This window comes from Mirounga angustirostris, unplaced genomic scaffold, assembly GCF_029215605.1.
Source record: "Mirounga angustirostris isolate CCGP_5_RB_7025 unplaced genomic scaffold, mMirAng1.0.hap1 SCAF_16, whole genome shotgun sequence".
NCBI classification, from domain to species: domain Eukaryota; kingdom Metazoa; phylum Chordata; class Mammalia; order Carnivora; family Phocidae; genus Mirounga; species Mirounga angustirostris.
This window is the reverse complement of record NW_026991724.1, coordinates 34,919,057-34,942,887: the sequence shown is the minus strand read 5'-3', so window position 1 is coordinate 34,942,887 and position 23,831 is coordinate 34,919,057. Positions and strand designations below refer to the sequence as shown.

At 44.6% G+C, this 23,831-nt stretch overlaps 1 protein-coding gene across 4 annotated transcripts in view; it reads right to left on the bottom strand.

Moving 5' to 3' along the window:
• Nucleotides 1–7,148: 7,148 nt before the first annotated feature.
• ABCC12 (ATP binding cassette subfamily C member 12) overlaps nucleotides 7,149–23,831 on the bottom strand; it is a 69,005-nt gene continuing 52,322 nt past the window's right edge. For 2 of the 4 annotated variants that reach the window (XM_064580387.1, XM_064580389.1), the window contains 9 exons: nucleotides 23,612–23,749; nucleotides 19,690–19,876; nucleotides 15,249–15,338; nucleotides 12,745–12,934; nucleotides 12,109–12,268; nucleotides 10,995–11,073; nucleotides 9,856–9,969; nucleotides 8,144–8,308; nucleotides 7,149–8,039 (listed from right to left, as the gene is read on the bottom strand). In XM_064580387.1, coding sequence (XP_064436457.1) covers nucleotides 7,947–8,039; nucleotides 8,144–8,308; nucleotides 9,856–9,969; nucleotides 10,995–11,073; nucleotides 12,109–12,268; nucleotides 12,745–12,934; nucleotides 15,249–15,338; nucleotides 19,690–19,876; nucleotides 23,612–23,749 — 1,216 coding nt within the window. In that variant the 3' untranslated portion in view covers nucleotides 7,149–7,946. The remainder of the gene's footprint in view (nucleotides 8,040–8,143; nucleotides 8,309–9,855; nucleotides 9,970–10,994; nucleotides 11,074–12,108; nucleotides 12,269–12,744; nucleotides 12,935–15,248; nucleotides 15,339–19,689; nucleotides 19,877–23,611; nucleotides 23,750–23,831) is intronic. The other 2 variants (XM_064580388.1, XM_064580390.1) reach the window with 2 other exon arrangements.

The window sequence follows — 23,831 nt, the reverse complement described above, 5'->3', positions numbered from 1 at the left end:
AACTTTTTATGCTTTAAAAAAAAATTCTAAATGAGGGATAAAAATCCCAATTCTGGAAACTATTGTGATACTAAAGTAGATTAAAGATGTGAAATCATTTTAAAAACTTAATAGTACTTTAAAAATGCAAGATCCTTGGGCAAGTAGCTCAGCCTGCCTGTGCTTCAGTAAAATGTGGATAACAAACACATGTGCTCATCGAGCTCTTGTGAGAAGTAAATGAGGTTGTCAGGCAAAACTCATGAAACAGTGTCTGGCACATGGCAAGCACTAAATAAGTGTCTTATTATTTATATGCTTCAAGATGCCTGTAGGACAGTGTAACAGAGGGACCTCCCTGTGCTAAGACCATGATTCAGGGACTGATCTGCCGGAGGAGGTGTATGCAAGGGAGGCCTGGATCTGGAAGAGCATCTAGCTCCTAGTCTTGCCCCATGGGCTGGGGTGGGGCTATCTGGTGAGGGCCTTCTTCCCATTTAGGGCATGACATAGCACAACTCTGACACAGTGGGAGCATTTAGGTCTTTGGGGGGTTAGGAAGCTCTGGGGATACCAGAAGTCAGCAACCCAGGCAGGCCATCAGTTGCTAGTCCTTCAGTAGGGACTATGCTACCTCATAGCAGATAAGCAATACCCAGGACTTATGGTAACATCTTCTCCATATCTGGCCTCTGTCTTTCTTCTATGTTGGCTTCACTCTCAGGCAGACACTCTCCTTGCAATATTGAAAATGGCATTTGGGGGTGCCTGGGTGGCTCAGTTGGTTAAAGCAACTGCCTTTGGCTCAGGTCATGCTCCTGGAGTCCCGGGATCGAGTCCCGCATCGGGCTCCCTGCTCAGCGAGGAGCCTGCTTCTCCCTCTGACCCTCCCCCCTCTCATGTACTCTCATTCTCGCTCTCTCAAATAAATAAATAAATCTTTAAAAAAAAAAAGAAAATGGCATTTGGAAGCTTTAAGCTAAAGAGGTCTGTGGACCTCACTATCCAAGAAGGAGAACTCCCCATTTTCCTCTTAGTTCCAGGGTTTGACCTTGACTGGCCCAGCTTGGGTCATGTGCCCACCCCAAACTTCTCAGAGCACCACAGAGATGTGACTCATATCAGCCTGGCCTGGGTCCCCAGCCTCACCCCTAGAGGTAATTGTTAGGGTCAGCCTGAACTGCCTAGATCCTGGGCTAAGAATAGAGTGGGCAGTGGTCTCCCAAGAGGTGCTGGAGACTTTAAATGATGGATTTGCTTCTAGGCTTTTCTGGTTTTCCTCATGAGTGGCTCCAGTAGTGCAAGGCAATCCTGAGAAGAGTTAAAGGTAAAGACCAAAAGCACGCTGAAACAAACAAGAAGAAGGACCTGGGCAGAGTACTAACAACACTTCCTAGAATCCTAAAGCCTAGGCTTGTTTCTCTACACCACGCGTCCCTGTCCTCAGTTGGCCAATTCAGATGTTAACATATTGCCTTTGCTTAGACTGAGGTTTGGCTCTAAAATCCCCTCATCAGAGAAAATGGAGGAATTTGATTAGTGTGGTAAGGCCATTATGACCACTTCCCAAAGAACCCCTTTGGCTGCCAAGCCAAATGTGCTCCCTGCACAGAGTGGCCTCATCATTTCTGAAATTATCCTGCTATGCAGATGATCTCTGATTTACCAATTGCAGAAGCAAAGAGGCACACAATTGAAATGGATGCAGCAGAAGGAACTTGGCTTTCCTGTCTCTTCCACTGCATGCCTGAGAGAGAGCTTCCTGCTGGTGGGGGCAAGGTGCATGTTATGGATCGGCAAATGTGACCCTTGTGTGCCACACTGGCAGTTTCTCCTCGGGATGCCCATCCTGCCCTGGGGAAAGGGGTGATGTGTTGGAACCACCAGTTTTTGTCCCCCATAGCTTGTTGGCTCTGCTGCAGTGGGATTGTCAGAAGCCCTGTTTTTCCTTGGCCAGACTCCCATGACTGGTAATGGGTTCTTCCCAGCGCTGCCCTAATTGTTTCTACAACAAACTGTTCTCCCATTACCAATTGTATCCAAGCCATTGGTGGTCTCCAACTGTGTTTGGAGGCGCAGACAGTGAAATACCTGACAATTTTCCAAACAGTCATCAGCCCTAGTTAGACAGTTGCCTGCTGTCTCCCTAACCAAGCTAATCCTCATCTCTAGGTTTCTGGATGATTCCCCCAACCAGAATCATATTCATGGCCCCTCCTTGCCCTACAAGGGCCATTGGTGGTTTCCAGAATCATCTTCATCTCTGCCAACCTTCATTCACCTCTCCCTTTTTTAAATGGAAGGATGGATCAAAAGAATGAAGAATCAGGTAAATGAGTGAATGAATGAATGAAAGGATGACTGACTGAGCTCACATCTAACCTTACACTCTGTCCTCCAGCATGTTATGGTATTCTCTTTGGCACTTTTAAGTCATCTCTCCAGTAATATTATAAGCTACCTGAAGGAAAGTACTATTGTTTTTTATTTCTTTTATGACTTGGGTCACAGAACTGGGCCACCATTGGCCTTTTTGAGAATAGTCTGTGCATCAATCAATGTGAAGTCATGGATATAACACTAAGTTGGAATTCAGGATACTAATCCTCCCCCGCAGCTCTCTGGAAGACTTTAGACCAGTTTTAGGCTTTGTGGGCCTTAGTTTTCTAATCTGTGAAGTGAAGGGATTGGGCTGAGAGAGTAGGCTCTGAGCTTTCCCCTACCTACCATCTAGGTAACCTTGGGCAAGTTGCATTATTTCCCCAAGCAAACAGGAAGAACCATTTCTACCTCGTGAGCTGTTTTAAAGACTTAATGATATGACATACATCAGGTGCTAAGTCCGTAGTTAATAATTATATTCTCTAAATTCCTGTCCAGATGCTGACACAGACTATCCACTCAAGATGCTGTATTAGAGAAGGAACTTTGCAAAATGGTAGAACACGTCTCTTCCATTAAGATTTTTACATGCTATGTAAATTATCTTTAAAGAAATGCAAGGCCAGTAAGTACATGAAAAGATGTTCTGCATCACTAAATATTAGGGACAAGTCAAAACCACAAAGAGATACCACTTCACACTTACTAGGATGGCCTTAAAAAGGAATGAATATCTAGTATCATATGATCTCACTGATATGAGGAATTCTTAATCTCAGGAAACAAACTGAGGGTTGCTGGAGTGGAGGGGAGTGGGAGGGATGGGGTGGCCCAGTGATGGACACTGGGGAGGGTACATGCTACGGTGAGTGCTGTGAATTGTGTAAGACTGATGAATCAGAGACCTGTACCTCTGAAACAAATAATACATTATATGTTAAAAAAGAAAAAAAAGAAGATGGTAGGAAGGGGAAAATGAAGGGGGGGGGGAATCAGAAGGGGAAACAAACCATGAGAGTCTATGGACTCTGAGAAACAAATTGAGGGTTTTAGAGGGGAGGGGGTGGGGGGACAGGTTAGCCCCATGATGGGTATTGAGGGCACGTGTTGAATGGAGCGCTGGGTGTTATATGCAAGCAATGAATCATGGAACACTGCATCAAAAACTAATGATGTAATGTATGGTGACATAACATAATAAAATAAAATTTAAAAAATTAAAAAGAAAAAGGAATGAATGTCTGACATGTGTCTTGAGGACACTATGCTAAAAGAATTCTTCCAGTCACAAAAAGACATCCTATGATTCCACTTTTAGGATGCACCTAGAGTAGTCAAATTCACAGAGAAGGAAAGTAAAATGGTAGCTACCAGAGAGGTGGGCCGGGGGGGGGGGGGGGGTGGAATGGGAAGTTATTGTTCAATGGTTAGAGTTTCAGTTTGGGGAGATGAGAAAGTTTTAGAGATGGGTGGTGGTGATGGTTGTACAACAATGTGAGTGTACTTAATGTTTTAAAGAAATGTAAAACCAAAATTAGTTTCCTTTGGGTGTAATTTTTTGCCAGGTGAAGGAGGCCCAGAGCTCCAGGGGCTCCTGGAGCTGAGAGTACAGATCATGCTGCCATGCTTTGTGCTGAAACCCTAAAAACAGACTCAGCCTGGCCCTTTAATGCCAGTCCCACCATAGAGAAAGCTTTTCAGCAGGAGCCATGAACAGGCACATTGTGAAGTCAGGCAGACCTTTTCTATGGAAATCAGCATTTATTTGAAGGCTTTAGTGCCGGATTTATCCTCACCCAGAGGTGACCTTCTACACAGGGCCAAAAGAAAAGTGATTTCTTTGATCGTCCATTTGACCCCAACTTTGACTCCTGCGCTTTTCAATTCATTTTAAATCATGCTGTTCTGGCCAAAGCAATCCCAACTCTTAGCAGAGAATATTTCACATTTTTACCAACAATTCTGGGCCAATTTCAGATCTGTTCACTCGAATAGCAAGAACAAATTCTGTGAGTTCTTTCTGAGTCTTTCTGATCTTAAGCAGCAGGGAAGAAAGTTGAGGGAAATATTCATAAATGGCATGGATTTCTGGGGGGGAGATGTGAATTGGAAACTCCTCCTTGCTTAGATATGACCTAATGCTCATATGGGCCACATCTAAGGTAGGGAAGACAGGTGACTCCCAAGGCAGGGACCCAGATTCTCTTCCCCTTGAGTCAGAATCAGCAATGTCCCAGGAAGGAAGACATCACTGTCCTTTGCACTCTTTATGATGTTGTGGGTTGTAAGTAACAGTAAGCCAACTCAAGCTGGCTTGAATAATAAGGAAAATAAATGCATCTTCTGGCACAATAAGAGGTGGAGTGAGGGCAGAGTTGGTAAGCCAGCAGATCAATGTTATAAACAAGGACCTATGCTCTGTCCATCTCTCCACTTCCTCTGTGGTCATAAGAGAGCTGCCACAGCTTCAGACACCAAATACACACCAGGCAATGGGAGAGAATGCTTTCCAGAACCTGCCCCCCAAGCCCCAGCTGACTTCCCTCTCATATCTCATTAACCTGAATTGTATCACACACAAATACCTAAACCAGGAGTGACCAAAATTTTCTGTAAAGGGCCAGGTTAGTAAATATCACTGGCTTCGAAGACATGTTTTTGGTTGTAAAAACTCAGCTCTGCCACTGGAATGTGAAAGCAGCCATAGGTGATGCGTTAACAAATGAGAATGGCTGTGTTCCAATAAAACTTTCTTTATAAAGACAGGTGGCAGGCTGGATTTGGCCTACAGGCTATGGTCTGCTCACCCCTGTTTCAGATCAACCATTTCACAATTAGCTTCAGGACACAACTAACTGGGAAACATGTCACAGGCAATTTGTTATTAATTTATAATAATAATATTTATAAGTGGTTTATTCTCTGCTGGCACCCAAGAAAGGATATTCAAGAGGTTCTAATTCATAGAAGATCGCTCAATAGGTAGGCAGATGAACAGAGCACAGTAGAACTGGGCCACCAAAATAAAGTGAGAACAAAATTTCAAAGAAGTTCTTATGTGCAAAGAGCCTCAAAGGAGGCACTGTGGAAGACTCAGAACTTGGGTAAACTTTGTTCAACTTATTTTACAAATATAACCTTTACCAGAAATGTTTTAGTTATAGTTAGGGTTCACTGTAATTCCCCTAAAAGTTTAAATTCCACTCTTTAGAAAGTGTTTTCATAACCTCCTTTTTTTCCCTCCCATAGTTAAGTCAGGACTGGAAAGAACCTTAGCACTCAGTCCAAACCCCAAATTTTACAGATGATGGAATGGAGGCTCAGAGGGCAAGCTAATTCCCCCAGATCACACAGCTACCCAGTGGCAAAACCAAGACCCAAATTCAGGCTGTGGTAGGTTGTAGTGTTATTCAAAATACCTGCTCCCCCTCCCAAGAGGTGGATTATATAGCTTCCTGCAGGGACAAATTCCACCATGTGTTTGTGGGGCCCCTCCTTACTGTTGAGCTCAGGAGTGGCCGTGTGACTTGCTTTGCCAGTGGGACATGGATGAAATGGCACGTGTCACTTCTGATTGTCATGCGTGTCTGCCCTCTGCCGCAAAACTGGTGATGTGCTGGGCAGAGGATAAAAAACACAGGCACAGCTGACCGGGATGGACGTGTCACACAAATCGGGAATATACCCCTGAGATCTGGGGCTGTTTGTTACCACAGCACAACTGAGTCTATGCTGACAAATACATGGGCTGTACAACACTAAACGCCGGGCTCCTTCTCACTTGGAGAATCTCAGGTTCCAGGCAGTATGCAATGGACTGAAGAACACACATTTTAGAGTCGGCCTGCCTGGGTTGAGATTTCACTAGCTGTGACATTGGTCGTGTTACTCTCTGGCCCTCAGTTTCTTCATCTGCAATATAACACTGGTGCCTACCCCCTGGGGGTATGGTGAGGCTTCAATAACTAATCCTGTGTTTTGAGGACTCCTGGCTCAATGTTGGTTACTATTATTCAGCATAGTCTCTCCCTGGGGACAGTTCAGCAACAGTAAGTTGTGGGTGGTGGGGGGCTCACTAAGACTACTTCGTGTCATTACACATGAAAACAATAGCCATCCTTCAGAAGTCACTCTCCCCGGTGTGCAGTGCTGACAGTCATCACTGTCCCTGCTACAGGCTGAGGGGAAGGGACATGAGAGGCTGTTGCAGAGGGGTTAGGAGCAGGGCTCCTAGGGTCAAGCCTGATTAGGGTTCAAATGCTATCTCTGTCTCTCCTTTCTGTGCATCTGTAGCTAAGTTATTAACCTCACACACTCATGCTACTCATTCTTGAGTGCTCATGTGTGCCAGGCATGTTTGGAAGGATGGGGAGAGGTATGTGACTAAGACTGAGAAGGGGAGGTGTATAGGAGATATCAAACAGAAGCTTTGTTGGCCATGGCTGCCCTGTGCCACATCTAGAGCTCAGCCTGGGGGCTGGGAGGTGAGTCCAGAAAACCTCACCAAAACATCATTGGGGAATTCAAAGGTAAAAGAAGACGAAGAATCAGACTGTGGGTGTGCCCTTGGCAAACACTGCACAAGAACCCTTTGGATCTTTTTTCTTTTCTTTTTTCCTCTTTTCTCTTTTCTTTTTTCTTTTCCTTTCCTTTCCTTTCCTTTCCTATTTTCTTCCAAATGTTACCATGAATTAACAGCACTCACTGCTGGGCTACTGAAAACATATCTTTTCTGTTTCTGACATAGCATACCTTGAAGTTGGAAAGGAAGCCTTTTATTTGGGGATGCTGTGGGAGTTTATTACTGAGTCTACCCAGAAAGCAATTAGGGTCTGTGAGAGGAAGTAGTACAGAAAGTGGAAGATCTTCAGTAAAATAATTGCAAGGCAACATTTCAGGGTAGTTTTATTTCCTACTGCATTTTAGTGACCAATATAGAAGATATAAAAATGTCATTTATAGAGAAACTCCAACCTTTTGTTTTCCTCGTTATTCTAATAGATCAAATGGAACATATAATATGATTTTTTTTAATTTTTCACCAAACACTGTAATCAGTCTTTCATGCTACAGATCTGTGTAGTTACTGCTTGTCACACACTCAAAATAGATGTGAATAGGACTTCAACGGGAAGGAAACTCTGCTCTTTTCCCTTCTGGTAACAAGGCAGGAAACTTTTACAAATTCCATCCTTAGGCATTTTCCCATTCCGTTTGATCAGGTTTAACTGAAAGTTACAATGTTTCCAATCTCAGGCACTGAGGTGGTATTGATGGAGACACATTGATGGGGACCTTGGGGTTTTAGGAGGTGAGGGGCAGTTTTTTAATCCATTAGTTTCTTCTGCCTCAGTTCACCACCCAGAACCAACCCCAAGCCTGCCAGGTGAGGTCGGGAGGCATGGGCTGGGTAAGGCAGGACAGCAACCTCCGCCCTAGCTCAACTTATGTGTCAGGGATGGAAGGAACAATGGGCCAGGGCTGCCTGCGGAAATGGCAGGCCCTTCTCCTGCAGGCTCCTCCAACTCATCTGAAGCATCCTCCTCCTCCTCTAAAATCAGCTGGTGTGGCCCCATCAGGGACCTCTACAGTCGAACTTTGTTTTCTGCAGCTAGTAACATTGCAAATGCAGAATCTGGCTTCTCAGCAAGGACTTCAGGCTTGTCAAACTCGACAACCTGAAAGTCAGAGAAAAAGAGCTGAAATTGGCAGAAAAGATCCACTCACCTAGAGTCCAAACCACTGAAGCTTCTGGGGAGGTTACGCCAACAACTTCCTATACCTTCCCATTTTCCATGACCAGAACGAGGTCGCAGTTGAGAACCGTGTTGAGGCGGTGGGCAATGGTCAATACCGTGCAGCCTTTGAAGGCATCTTTGACGGTGCTCTGAACAAGGGTGTCAGTCTTGGAGTCCATGGAGGCGGTGGCTTCATCAAGGAGAATGATCTGTTGAGGAAGGCACATTGTAAAAGTCACACTAAGCCAAAACTGCAGCTGAGGGAAACGCGCGGTCTTAGCTCTACTTATTAAAAGAAGAAGAAGAAGAAGGGCTGAAAAGTCATGAGCTAAGTGTCCATCTCAAAAGGTTAGAAAAATAAGAGCAAAGTAAAAGTCAGTTCACATCTCCTCCATCTCCTTCAGAGGACTGACTGAAAGAGTAAGGTGATATATGATTTACGTCTCTTTTTAAGTTGTTTATTCTAATCTTACAACCTGGTAGGAGAGTTTATCTACCATGCTAACATGAATCAGCATGAGCTATAATAATGTATTTGTTTCTGATCGCAGCTATAACAAATTAGCACAAACTCAAGAGGCTTAAAAACAACACAAAGTTAGTGTCTTGCAGAGCTGGAAGTCACAAGTCCGAAAGTCAAGGTTTTGCCAGGGCTGCATTCCTTTTGCAGGCTCTAGGGAGAAACTGTTCCCTTGCCTGTACCAGCTGCTCCGGCCTGCCTGTGTTCCTTGGCTCGTGCTACCTTCCTGGCATTGCTCTAAATGGATACTTCCATTGGTCACATCTCCTCTTTTCTTTCTGACTCTCCTGCCTCCCTCTTAGACAGATCTGCATGACTATACTAGGCCCACCCAGGTAATCCAGGAAAATCTCCCACCTCAAAATCCTTGGCTTAATCACATCTGCAAGGCCCCTTTCTCTCAGGTAAGGTGGTGCATTCACAGGTTCTGGCTATCAGTACGTGGACATCCTTGGAGGGGGAGGGCACAGTTCTGCTGACCACAGTGCTGGTTTGCAAGTCAGAGGGCTCGAGCTCAGCTCTAGCTGGCTTGACCGTGGTTAAATTATTTAACCTCCCCAAGACTCCATGTCCTCATCTGTAAAAGGGGGTTATACCTTCTTTGGGGCATGAAACACAAAGACAACACAGCACACAAACCACTTAGCAGCTTATAGTGCCTCAGTCAGGATGGAATGCATGCTGGGGCTGGCTCCCTCCCTGCCATTAGGACATCTACACAACATACACGATGGATTACACTTTGATCAGGGTTCAGAGAATGGGATTTCTAAAGCAACTGCAACCCGTTCCTTGAAATCAGTAGCCAAGGATGACTAAGTCACTAAGAAAAATGAGTATAAATTTTACAATTCTCATTTCTTAGCATTCTGAAGGTGTTCTTTAACATCCTGGGTGTTGTTTATCAGGCCTCAGGATTGTTCAGGGACAAGGCAAAAAAAAAAGTCAAGAGGCAGATTTCTTATACTCAAACCACTTAGGAGGACAGAGAGAATACCTAAGCAAGTCTTCCCAGGGGGAGGCCCAGGGGAGGCAGGTGCTATTGCTGTAAATGGCTGTTATTTTTCAATTTTTATCCCTTACAACTTTGTCTTAAAAGAAAGTGATCGGTTTTTAAATGGCTCAATTGTTCTCTCTTTGCTGAAAGACAAACGCGTGGCTCTTCCTCCTGGATTGAGTGGTGCTGCGGGAAATATCCAAAATTTGACCAATCCATTTTCCGTGCTGTTTCCTTACTTTTGAATTGCGGAGAAGTGCTCGGGCCATACAAAGCAGCTGACGTTCCCCTACTGAGAAGTTTTCTCCATTTTCTGTGACTTCTGCCTGTAATTTTTCCGGGAGTTTCATTATCTATAAAACACAGAAAATGTCACATTTATGCTGATGATCTATAAAATTGTCCTGCATCGTCTATATTGATTGTCCCCTTCTCATGCATTCATCAGCTGGCTTTATTTTACTGAGGAAAAGAAAATACAAAACAACAATCATTTCATCGCAAACAGGCACCAGGGAAAGACCAGGGAGTAGGCGGACATTAATAATTTAAAATCACAGTATGATTCATAGAACCCCGTAGACACCTTGCCAAAAGAGGACAAATGGTGCACATATGGCTCCAGAGAAACACAAACAAAGTGTAAATGGCTTCCAGGGTCCCTAGTTTCCTAGACAAAATAGACATGGGATGGGAGAGTTTTCTAATCATCAAAGAAAAGTAAGGAAGTGTCTGATTTATACAGTCATAGTGGCATTGGGGCATGCTCACCTTGGTACCAAGTCTTGGTGGAAACAATCCCCTCTATGCTGCAGAGGTGGCCACGCTCACCTGCTGACCCCAGCTGCAGCTCTTATAAGACAGGACCCCATCTCACAGAAACTGGCCATATTTGCCATTCCTGGAGCATGCCATGCCCCCTCACCTTCCTGGGGCTTCTCTGTTCCCAGAAGCAAATAAGGCTATTGGCAGAGCAGAAGGATGCCCCATCTGCTCTAGAGTCAGATGCACTTGGGTTCAAGTCTCCATTCTGCCACTTACTAGCTTACACATATTTCTTCCCTGAGTCTTCATTTCTGTACCTCTAAAAATCAGGGTAGGAGTCCCAACCTCAGAGGGTTATAGTCAGGACAGGACCAAATGAGATAATGCATGCAGAGCTCTTCACTGGACCATTGCAGAGGCCTAATACATATTATCTAGTGTTGCTTTAAACAATAGAGAGTAAATAAGGATCACATTCTACTGACATATGTGATGCCAACAAATAAGCCTGGCCAAATGCTGGCCCAGTGCTTGTCCAATTCAAACCTGGGCCAGGTATCTGGGGCCCTGGTGCTGAGAAACAGGTTCATCCTGGACAGCCCCAGAGACCTACTGTGTCTCTCATGAATGTCCTCTCCAGAACCTGCCAGATCATCTCATCTGAGTGGTTCTCAAAGGGATCCAAGTTGTACCTGCAATAAAGGAAAGAGCAGGGAGCTGGATTTCTGAGGAAGACAGGATGGGGGGGGGGCATGTTTTCTGCAGCCTGTGGGAGAGAGTAAGAGGTGGTGTGTGATGACCCCTTTGCCTCCAAAAGTAGTGCTTAGCCCAGGACAATGGTCCGTAAAATAACCAACCTCAGACCAAGAGAGCAAGAACCCACAGCTCTGTGATGGGGCAGAGACCACCAAGGCAGAAGAGATAGCACTGAGCAAGGCACTCAGGAAGACACATTTGTCCTCACAATGGCCGTTTATGGCAGAATTCATTTGGCCCTCTGCAAATTCTTGGTGGAGGTGAAGGGGTGGGATTCACTCTGCCATTGCATTCACTCCACCTTCAGAAGCAAGAGGTATAGCTGCTGCTCCCAGACCCTTGCCCAGGGTGGGTATCCCACTTGCAGGGTGTGAGTCTAGTATACAGCCTACTACTTGATCTGGTGCTCAATGGGAGAAATATTCCTCTCATCAGAGGGGCAGCCATTGTGCTGGACTAAATGAGAAACTGGCTTTCTTCTTGTCCCTTCACATCAGATCTTGAGTCCTAAAAGTTGCAACCCTACTGTTCTTATACTTGAACAACTTCTGTTCACTCCTCAGTGGGAATAAATTGATGCACTTTCCTATGGACGGCTACATACATAGGGTAACCAGTTATTTTATTTCACAAAATGGGCTCTTCTGAGAGTGGCCATTGGTAAACATGATAGGATGCTGAGACACAGGCATAAACCTGGGCTCTCCAGGACCAACTGGGATATCTGCTTACCCTAAGCAGATGTGTAAGCATCTCGCTTATTGGTGATGTAGCTCATAAGATATAGGTAATGTTCAGGGCCCTAGTCCTTGGCTCCTCCCAAGGTTTCACTGAAGAGCAGGTACTTGCAGTGCTCGTGAGCACCTCAGGATGCTGCTTCTCTCATCCCCACTGTGGGCACTTCACAAAGCTCCTGGCTGGTCTGATTTTACCTTCCAAAAAATAGATGCATGACGATCAAAAACAGCTACCTTACTGTACCTACAAACAGGACAGGATCCTGAGGGATCACAGTCAGCTTGGTTCTGAGGTCTTCCAAACCAATCGTGCAGATATCCACCTCATCAATGAAGATCGTACCACCGGCTGGCTCCACCAGACGAAACAAGGCCATTCCCAATGATGACTTTCCTGGGAACAATAAAAGCAAGAACAGCAAATCAAACATCAGTTTGCACTTCCATCATATCAAGTATCTCATCAAGGGAATTTCTAATGCAGTGAAATGTCTCCATGCAGATGACCATGCAGACAGAAAGGCCTCACTCTGTGCAGGCAATCCACTGCCCTAATGCGGCTAACCTGCCCATCCCTGCAGGGGCTGTTAACACAGGACTCATCCTCTGGGCCTCGTTTCACCAGAATGATTCTCATTTAATTAATTCAAAAACTGATGTGTGATTGTTTCCAACTCCGTACACCCATTCAACCTGAAATCCTAATTTACAGTAAAGAGATTTGAGGGGAAAAAAACCAGCCAATCCACCACACACACACACACACACACACTCACACACACACACACACCACCCTCTGGTGTGGCTTAACCAGCACACCCAGTGGAAATGCAAAGAAAACAACCTGAAAAAAGCATAGTCAGAGCTCACCAGAACCTGTTCTTCCAACGATCCCAACTGTCTGCCCACTTTGAATGACCAAGTTCAGCCCGTCAAGAACAAGGGGAGTGTTGTCTCTGTATCTCATCTGATAGTCTCTGAATGTTATCTCCCCACGGCTGGGCCAGTCATGCGGACAGGTTTCCACTTTGAGGGGGTGAGTGCACTCAGGAACACAGGTCTGAAAAGCAGAATGACCAATGACAGGTTAATAACCATTTCCTTTTCCATCCATTTAATTAATTCATTCATTCCCACAATTCTAGGTCCTCGTGTTCTTGGTGGTGAGCTAGACCAATAAATTCAGTCAAGAACTTACATTCCAGTGGGGAACTCAGATGATAAACAAGAAGTGAAATCAGAAGTGAAGACAATAAAACAGAGTACTGTAACAGAATACAGAGTGTGTGTGGTGGAAATGGGAGGCGGAATAAAAGTAACTTAAGGGTTGAAGAAGGCATCTATGAGGATGTGGCATACAAGCTGAGACCTGGAATGCTGCAAAAATGCCTGCTATAAGAAGATTTGAGTCCAGAGCCTTTTAGGCAGAGTGGACAGCTAGTGCAAAGGCCCCGAGCCCAGGGCAAGCTTTGAGGAATAGAAAGAAAAATCATGTGGCTGAAGCTTAGTGAATAGAGAGATGGATAACTATAAGGGACAGCCCCTACTGGGCCTTGTGGGCCTGGGCAAGTGTCAGCCGTGTGACCTTGAAGCTATATGACAAATCCAGACCAAATCTTGAGACTTGCAGAATTCAATCAGATATAATTTCAATATCTGCCAGAGTCATCATGCTGTTAGAAGTAAGAAGACGACAAGAAGGCAGAATGTCAGGTTCAGAGGTCTTTAAAGTGACATGGAAAAGACATTTTAGTTTCCAAAAAATCCAAGAAATGCAAAGTCTAAGTAAGGAGCAGAGCAACTTGGCTATGTTATAAGACCAACCCCTCCTCTGTAATGATGAGTCTTTGTTAGCAATAAGAAGACCCTCATGTGCCCTTGTAGGGTGGTTGACCAGCCCAAATCTGTGATAAGCAACCACAATTAGCTGAGAAAATAACTGTATTCTTAGTGAATATTTTTAACCCCCAGTTGACCTAGAATTCATAACAAAAATATTTAAGAGAAGTTTGAGGCACCTGGGTGGCTCAGGCTGTTAAGCGTCTGACTCTTGATTTCAGCTCAGGGTCATGAGTTCAAGCCTCACATTGAGCTCCATGCCCAATAAAATATATATATTTAAATTTATATATTTATAAATATATATATTTAAGAGAAGCAAAATTGTAACAGTAATATTATCAGTTTAAGGATTCTGCATATTTGGTGTTTTAAGTATAATAATATTAGTAACATAAGGGCCTGTGATTCTAATTTAAAATGTATAATTGAATAATTTATTTAAACATGATTTTAAGTTAAAAGCTTACTGTTCATCTACAGCATTGGGATGGTTATGCAAATTTAAAGCTTACTGTATTTATAAGTGTAATTTATTAGATTTATATAACCTCTGGAAGGTTTGCTTGTTAAATCAGATAATCAAGATACTTATGAAGGGAATAAAATGCGCTAAATTTTAAAATACAGTTTAAAATGTTTTAAAGAGATTAATTAAGTTTGTAAATGGGGCCAAATGCTATTCAGAGTCCCTTAAAAGTGATTGCTTAACTTGTCTAGGCTTCTTTTCAAAGAATTGCAGGATTTGTAAGTTGAACATAAAAGCATTTAGAGAAGGGTCACCTGGGTGGTAGAGTCAGTTGAGCGTCCAACTCTTCGTTTCAGCTAAGGTCGTGATCTCAGGGTCATGGTCTCAAGATCATGAGATCAAGCCCTGCATAGGGCTCCTTGCTCAGTGGGGAGTCTGCTTGAGATTCTCTCTCTCCTTCCCTTCTTCCTCTCCTGCCCCACCTCCGTGCTCTCTCTCTCTTTCTCTTTCTAAAATAAATAAATCTTAAAAAAAACCTTTTAGAGGGGCGCCTGGGTGGCTCAGTCGTTAAGCATCTGCCTTCGGCTCAGGTCATGATCCCGGAGTCCTGGGATCAAGCCCCACATCAGGCTCCCTGCTGGGCGGGAGGCCTGCTTCTCCCTCTCCCACTCCCCCTGCTTGTGTTCCCTCTCTTGCTGTGTCTCTCTCTGCCAAATAAATAAATAAAATCTTTTAAAAAAAAACCCAAAAACCTTTCAGAGAAGAGTTCAACCATTGTTTTTTTGCAATTTACAATTTCAGCCAATCAAATATTAATTTTTAGGAACTAAAGTTAGCCACTGATTTCTCTTTTTGTGTGCAGAAACTGCCCTCGAAGAAAAATGTTTTAAAAGGTGTATCTTCTTCAACCTCAAGAACTTTAGAGTAAATATGGGTTTTAAGAAGAGGGTTGTGGTCCCATTTCAGTTTTTAAAAAGATGCCTTTCACATGTCTAAAAAATCAAATGCCTACATAAGTTTTGCCAGAGTTAACTAGCCCCTCCTCTGGCATGCACAAATTTCTTACCAAAATATACTCTCTGAGCAACTCCACGGAGGTGAATTTGGCCTGGGTCTCTGTCCCTGTGCGCACGCACACTTGGAGCAGTCCGCTTAGCTATTGTAGAGAAGCAAGCAGCTGGGTTAGAACCCTTTCCTCCCTTGGATTCCACTGTCCCACTTTCAGGGGAAGCCCTTGTGAAGTACCGCTCCCCAGTCTCACTCAGGGCCACACAAAGAGTAGGCCTGCATTCCCAGCCAAGTGCTTAGAAGTGAAGACACTGGGGTGTTTTGCCTTTAAACATTTCCTGTGCATTTAGAAACAAATGGGTAATGACATTTTCCCTGGCACTCCAGATGGCAAGTACCATCCCACCACAGTATCACTTGATCACTCTTAGTCTGAGCGACAGGAAGATGCTGATGAGCTGGAATCTCCCAGGGCCACAGAATTGCTGGGTATCCCCCCACCTTGCTGTCATCTGGTGGGGTCCTGCACCTCTATGCCCTCCCTGCTTTAACCTATCCACCACCAAACAGCAACTGAAATCCAATCACCACAGATCATCAGAGTAGAAGAAAACCATTAAGCCCATCTGTTTGCTTCAGACATGAGAAAATCTAGGCTCAGAGTGGGGAATGTGGCTTGTTAAGGTTACCCACCTCAGGCCAGGATCCCTCAGAAGCCAACTCTGAAATTTGAGTATAAGCAGTATATTAGGGCAGATTGAACGGTGGTCCCCCTAAAAGGTATGTTTGCACCCAAATCCCTGAGACCTGTGAATGTTACCTCATTTGAAAAAATGATCTTTGCAAGTGTAATTAAGGATCTTGAGATCATCCTGGATTAGATGGACCTAAATCCAATGACAAGTGTCCTTCCAAGAGACAGAGGAAGAGAAGACACAAAAGAGAAGAAGATGCGAAGGCAGAGGCAAAGATTGAAATGATGCAGCTACAAGCCAAGGAATGCCCAGGAATGCCAAGAGCCACCAGAAGCTGGGAGGGACAAGGAATGGACTGTCCTCTAGAGCATTCAGAGGGCACAAGGTCCTGTCTACACCTTTGGGACTTCTGACCTCCAAAACTGTGAGAGAATAAATTTCTCTGGTTTTAAGCCACTAAATTATGGTAATTGGTTACAGCAGCCCTAGGAAACTAATCCAGGAGGTGGACCCTAAAAGTACCAGTATGAGCTGGGAGCAGTGGGGCACAGAAGAGACGGTAAGTCACAAGAGGTTTAGTTGTGGGCAACTGAAACTTGATCCCACTGGAAGCTCTGGGACACTGCATGGAACACACTTGAGTTGTCCTGAGGAAGCTGGGCTACATCTCCACTGACCCCCTTCAATCATTGCTGGGCCACTTCCAGCTGGGGGAACTCCCCACACCTGTAGGCTGCTCTGGGCTTGGACTGATCGCCTTCCTTTAGCAGCAGGATGCCAACTGACCTGTGCTGGAAGGTTGGTGCACCAACAGCACCTGTCTCAGTTGCAAGGTGGGCTAGTGGGCTCGAGGCAGGACCAGGTCTTCTTTCTCTAGGTGAGCAGTGACTGTGGGCCAGGCACTGCTGGGGGTTACTGGTTTTCCAGGGCTGAATATGAAGAACAAAACCCCTGCTCTCATGAGGCTAATGTTCTAGTAGGCTGGCAGGAGAAGACAGGGGTAATTTCAAGAAATGGTGAGAATGCCAATAAAACAGGATGACGTGAAAGAGGGCCAGGTTTGGGGGTGGGGTTGCCTCAGTTAGGGAAGTTAAGGAACTGTGTGAGTGGAGGCATTTACAGTAAGAAGTCCATGAGGTAAATTCAAGGTTTGGGTAGCTCTGAGTAGCAGCAAGTGGCCTTAACAGGAAGGAGGCAGTGTGGTCCAAGCAGGTGAATGAGGGGAGGAGCGGTGTCGGTCCAGACCCTTTTCAGGGTTCCCTTGCTGCTTCCTGGCTCAATACGTGTCCCTGACTTTCCATTTCTCTTAGAGCAATGGCTCTTGACCTGGGTAATTATGCCCTTCAGGAGACATTTAGCAATGTCTAGGGATACTTTTGGTTGTCACAGCCTTGGAGGAGGGAGGTTCTACTAGGATTTCCTGGTTAGATATTAAGGAGGCTAACATCCCACAACACATAGGATAGCCTCTCACAAAGAGGATCATCCAGCCCAAATGTCCATAGTGCCTCAGTTGAGAACTCTTTCTTAGAATATAAGCAACTCCCCTGCCATGGGTGACAAAGCCATGCAGAGTCTATCCCTGCCAATGCTTCAGACCTTATTTTCTACCAATCTGCTCAAACTATATGACCTTCTGAGTTCCTCAGATGCACCAAGCTCCTGCTTATCCCAAACCTTGCCCTGGCCCCCTCAGCCTGAAGCATTCTACCTTCCATCTTCTCTGGTTCTTTGTCATTCATGTATCAGTTTGGAAGTCACCTCCTGGCAGAGGTCTCCTCTGACTATAGGATCTAATGTTGCTTCCCCACTGACAGTCACATTCCCTGTTTTATTATCTTCATAACACTTAAACAATTTCCAAAGTCTTCTCATTGATTTACTTGGGCACTTATTTATTCCATCCCATGTTATACCTCTTTTTATCCCATGGAGTATAAGCTCCATAAGGGCAGAGACCTGTCCAGCTTGTTCATTGCTGAATCCACAGCACCTCCCAGAGTTCCTGGCTCATGGTAGGTGCTCAGTGGCTATCTAGTCAGTGAATGAATGAACCCTGCCCTTGAGAAGGGCTTATACATGTTTTGTTAAATTCAAGGGTATCAGCCCCTCAAGGCTCCGGGCAGCCCTCCACAAGTTTAGAACTCCCCTGTCAGCACAGTGCTGGCCCCAGTAAGTGCTCATTCTCCTCCATGATGTTATATGATGTCACTTTACATTCACTTTCTGCTCTGTGGGACTTTACACATCTAGGGAGTCTCATCCGTTCTCAAGGGAAACTCTGTCATTTGGATTCTGTGTTCTCCAAAAAGGGCTAATGCTCAACAAAGCCACAAAGCCAGCTAGAGAAGTGTTCCCCTAGATCTCAGTGTGTTCAAATTCTCTAGCCTCACAGCAATGTTTGAAAATAATCTTATGGAAAGCTGATGATATCCCCAAAAAGCACAACCTCAGTTGAGGAAAGCTGTTTCTCTTGGACCAAGTACGGGAATCTATTCAATATCATCTGCTTTCTATCTTACTAGGCAACAACAAATAAAAACATCCATCAATGAGGAAAAGTGCCTACCCAAGAAAAATTCATTTTTTCCCACTTAAGATACAGACCTAAGAATATATTTTTGTTCCTTCCCCTTCCCAAAATGCCATTAAAATGATATCAGAGAGATTTTCAAAAAGGAATAGACCTTTAAGGGCAAGGGGGTTGGGAAGAGATATCTGAATGAAAGAGTCACAGATTTCTGGAAGATGGAAAAGGGAAGAAAAGCCTTTTAACAGAATGGAGGCAGAATGTCCTGCAGGGGCTTACAGAGCCTTCTATCTAGCAGAACTCAGACAGGCTCTGGGTGTGAGAAGGAGCCACAGAGAGACCAATTTGATTGGTAGTCTGTCTATAGACCAATCTATTCCCCTCCCCTCATCTTTCTCCCAACCAGAGGTAGCTGGACACTTTATCCCCTAGACAACACGCACACCAAGATTCACACTCAGATGGGTATCAGACCCAAATGACGTGGGTTCAAAACATAGCTCTCACACATAACAGGTGTGTGATATTGGACAAGTCTTTCTGAGCCTCAGTCTTCTCATCTATAAAATGAGGACTATGGCAGTACCTGTCTCATAGGGTTGTTATGGGAATAAATGAATTAATTTACATACAAGACTTACAACAGTACACAAAATGTCATGTGTTTCCTGATTATTATTATTCTCTATTACTATTATTTCTCTATTACTGTTACTTTTCAAAAGAAAAAACACCAAAGCAACCAGAATGAGAAGTCAGTATTATTTGTCATGGACATCACGGTTGTCTCTCCAGCATTCTTTTCCTGCTCTCTATTGTGGGACAGCTGTGTGACTTGGGGGTCAGATAGGGTGTGACTCCTAAGCCAATCATCCCAATTCTATTGGCCTAAGCCAATCATCACAACTCTATCCAGGCACTAACTAATTCTGGGATGCCCAAATTAATCCAGTAAGAGTAAAGCTCAGGGCTTTTGCTCAGTGGCTAGGGTAGGAAAAGCTCTGTTTCTCCTTCCTTCCTGTTACAGCCCTCAGAGACTGTCAGTCACCATTGTACAACCATGAAGGAAGTCATCACAGAATAAGGACAAAGCCAGGGGCTATGATCCAACTGTTCCTGAAGCCCACATAACCGCCAGGCCTTTTAATGATGTAAGCCAGTAAGTTCTTTATTCTTTGAACCCATTTGAGTTGGATCTTCTATTACATCCATCCTCCTTGATATGCCCTATGCCAGAGCCTCCAGGCCAAGCCTAACCTTACATGAGGTGTTACCTGGATGATGTAAGACAAAGACAAGCCTTTGGATGAAGCACTAATTGAGGAGAAGCTCAGGGTCACCAACAAGGCCACAATGAAGGTAACAATGTTCATGAGGACGTCCATTCTTAGAGCAAACCACCTGAGAGCACAGTTAAAGTATAGGAGGTGGCTGGAGTTTTCATCATTTAGCATTTTAAACCTAAAATTAAAAGATCAGACAAAACAGGAGATCAGGTGCGCTTCCAAAACTTAGGGTTGGGGCTACTGGAAAATTAAGGCAAGGGGAATTTTTAATCAAGGGCTAATGCACTCTACATAGGAATCCCTTACAAAGATAGGAAAATATCCATACTCCAAAATCTGCTGCCATAGGCATCTTTGATTTGCACATAATCCGAGGTGACAGTATTGTGCTGAGTGGGTTCTTCCTCTTTCCCAGAACTGGCAACTAGAACTCACAGCTGAGAACAAAAGGTGCTCAGTATCTCATGCTCTACAATCAAAAGATCCCTATTTTGGAGTTAGCCACCCCCTACAAAGGCCTGGTGGAATTGATAGTTGGCCCCCTTGATCCATAAAAGGGGGGAGGGCTGGTTTGTGGAGGAGGTCGCCTTTAGGGAGAATCAATGTTTAGGACGGTAAAATAAGGGAAAGGAGGATGCTTGCTTCCCTCCTCAAATCAGAGAAAGAAGATTCACGGCAATTGCTTATAAAGCTGGGGGTCTCCTTTAGAAGAAAAAGCCGACATCTTGTACCCTTGCTGTGTATTCACTGAGCCAAAGAGGAGAAGGGCACAGGGTAGAGGGACAGAGCGATGACAACACCAAGGTTGAGGGCAAGACCCGCCCCTAGAGTTGCTCATTCCCCAGATGTGTGGAAGACAGATCCTGCCCATTCCTGCTGTTGCTACAGTTTGGGGGTGCAAAGAAGTGACTTTTGGTGCTGCAGTCTTAATGCAGTATTCTTCCGCATGAGGCAAAGAGGCCCTGCATCAAAGGAATGCAGTGTGAGACTGCCCAGGAAGAGCTCTCTGGAAGACCCAGGCAGGTCTTGCCCATCAGCAATGCCCAGCAGAGCTGCTAGGGATTTGGTCCTGTTGGAGCCCCCACCTTGCCACACCGCATCACCACAATTTGCTGGACTAGCAGAAATGAGCAGCAGGAAGGAAAGAATGGCCCGAGGATGTGTCCTCCCCCACTCCATTCCCCTGCACCAGCTTCAGGGAACCAGGCTCAGAGAAAAGGGGGAGGATGTTTAAAAGAATAGATCAGGGGTTTCCCAGCGGCACACCTGCCCCCCATCCTGCACAGCTCATACACAAAGCACTGTGTTACTACTCCAAGCCTCTGGGTATGTTAGGGAGGGAATACAGTGGACCCTTGAACAACACAGGTTTGAACTGCATGGGTCTACCTGTGCATGGATTTTTTTCAATAAATACAATGTGGTACTGTAAATGTATTTTCTCTTCCTTATGATTTTCTTAATAACACTTTCTTTAGCTTACTTTATTTTAAGATTACAGTATGTAATACATACAACCTATGAAATATGTTGTTAATTGACTGTTTATGTCATCAGGAAGGCTTCCAGTCAATAGTAGGTTATTAGTAGTTAAGTTTGGGGGAGTCAAAAGTTAGATGCAAATTTGCAACTGTGTGGGGGGTTGATGCTCCCAAACCTGCATGGTTCGAGGGTCAACTGTACATTCAAGATGGAAATTTTAACTGAGCTGAACCATTAACCACAAGAGACATCAGGTTCAACTGCCACTGAAGGTTCCCCTGATCTATTGGGAAAGGGGCTTCATCAGAACAACTGGTAGAAATTATTGCGAAAAAACGAAAACCTTTCAATGTTTAAACCCCTAAAGAGTTAAGATTCCTCCACTGGTACAATCACAATCATCCTCAGGCATTGCTGTTCCATCTTGTTCCAGAACTCCTCAAAAGACTGTCTGGAAGCACCTCTGACCAGCCGTGCTGAGGCCTGTAACACCCTCCCCCTTCTGTTTCCACCCTAACTTATTTTCCCCAGAGCTTAGTTAAAATATTCTTCCAAACACCATGGTGTTTCTATCCTTTAGCTTATAAAGCCTACAAATGCAGCTGACGGTTTAAGTGACTTAGAAGTCATGTGTGGTCCTATCTGTGTGGTTGGTTAGACTGCACAGGAACAAAAGAAACAGATTGGAATTTGACCTCAAGGCTCTGTTCAATCCTGTGGCATTTTTGTCTGGTGACAAAAGCAATACATGTCAGAAGCCCAAGCCCTCTGGAAAGTCCACGGCAGGAAAGAAAGTATTAAAAGAAGGGGATGAAGGACCCCATCAGTCATGTAGGACTCAGCTGTCCCATAGAATTTCCCTGAAAACCTTGGATGAGAATCTGCAGGAAGACAAAGCTTGTATCTGTTTTGTTTGTCCTGAGTAAGTCAATGAATGACTCCATGGACAGGAGCCTTTCCTCATGACCAGGACATGGGAAGGTCCATGTGTGATGCAGGACTCTTGACAGATGACATGCAGGTTAAACTAGGAACAGCACAGCCACTGATTGAACTAAAGGCAAGCTGGCATGCCGAGTCTACACTGAAATCCTAGGTAGCGAAGTATGGGAAGAGAGAGAGAGAGAGAAAATTAGACCCAAACTTGGAGTGTGTGTTAGGTTTTTTTTTTTTTTTTAAGATTTTATTTATTTATTTGACACAGAGAGAGAGCACACAAGCAGGCAGAGCAGCAGGCAGAGGGAGAGAGAAAAGCAGGCTCCCCACTAAGTAGACAGCCCGATGTGGGGCTCAATCCAAGGACACTGAGATCATGACCTGAGCTGAAGGCAGGTGCCCCAAGCTTTAGGTTTTTAAGGTGGGAAAATATAGGGAAACAAACAAACAAACAGAACAAAATGGAACACCCAATGTGGCAGATACTGCTATGGATTCACCAAACTCCATTTTCTTTTCCTCCTATGGGCACAGCTGGACTCCATTTCCCAGCCTCCCTTGCAGTTTGGTGAGCCCATGTGAATGAAGTCTGGTCAATGAGTGTGCAGAAATGATGAGTATCTTCATTGGAGTTAACCCATAAAAATTTCCCATGAGGTTCTGCATCCATTCCTCACCTTATCTTTCAGTTAGACACAGAGGATCCTGGAGAAGACCCCCAAGGCCTTCAGGATGGAAAAGCCCCAGGTAGAACAACACCTCTTTCCCCTGCCCTATGGACTCTCATTAAAATGTGACTCTAGGAAGAATAAACACATACTGTGTTAAGCCCCTAAAATTTGGAGGTCTTTGCTACCACAGTGAGCCTACATGGTTGATACAATTTATACTGTATTTTAGAAGTTTGGAGCTGGAAGACTCCAGAGAAATTTACTCATCTAGTCCCCACATTTTAAAAAGAAGGAAAGTGCTGTATCCATCAAGTAAAATATAATATGGCCTTTAAAATTTATTTTTATGAGAAATATGTTATAACATTTAAAAAATGACATTTAAAAATAAAATGAGACAAACATGATTATGAGTACTTAAGAAATCGAAAAAATGAAAGACTGGAAGGAAATATATGAATATACTAATGGGATTTGGGTTGGGGACCTATGAGTGATTTTTTTCCTTCTTTTTCCTGCTTTCTCCTACTTTCCTGAATTGGACACATTTTGCTTCTAGTGCAAAAAATAAAACACATAAATTCACATGCTGAGGTTGTCACTGAATGAGCTCACCACTTTTGGGGCCCCAGATACTAAGGAGAAAGTTCTAGTGCCTTAGACTGCTCCTTCTTGATTCTGCCAGCAATTCACAAACTGAGTCCCCAGCATCCCAGACTTCCTTTCTCAGAGCCAGAGAAGCCATCTATTCCTGTTACCTCCCATTCAGGGTCAGGGGTGAAGTGGGGAGCCCTGGAGCAGGGGCCCGGCACTGGACTCACTTGCTAATGCAGTCCTCCTTCTTGTCATAGGCGTGGATGATGCCCAGGCCCTGCATGGATGAAGTGATGTGGGAGAACCAAGGAGACCGGCTGATGTTCTCCACCTTCTTGAGTTCCTGGACTCCTCTATGGAAAATGCTGTGGGTAAATCAAGAGGGCCACAAAATGGGGTCTTGGAGGGCTTGCTCTTAGCACACACAGGTCCGACTATGCACTCAAG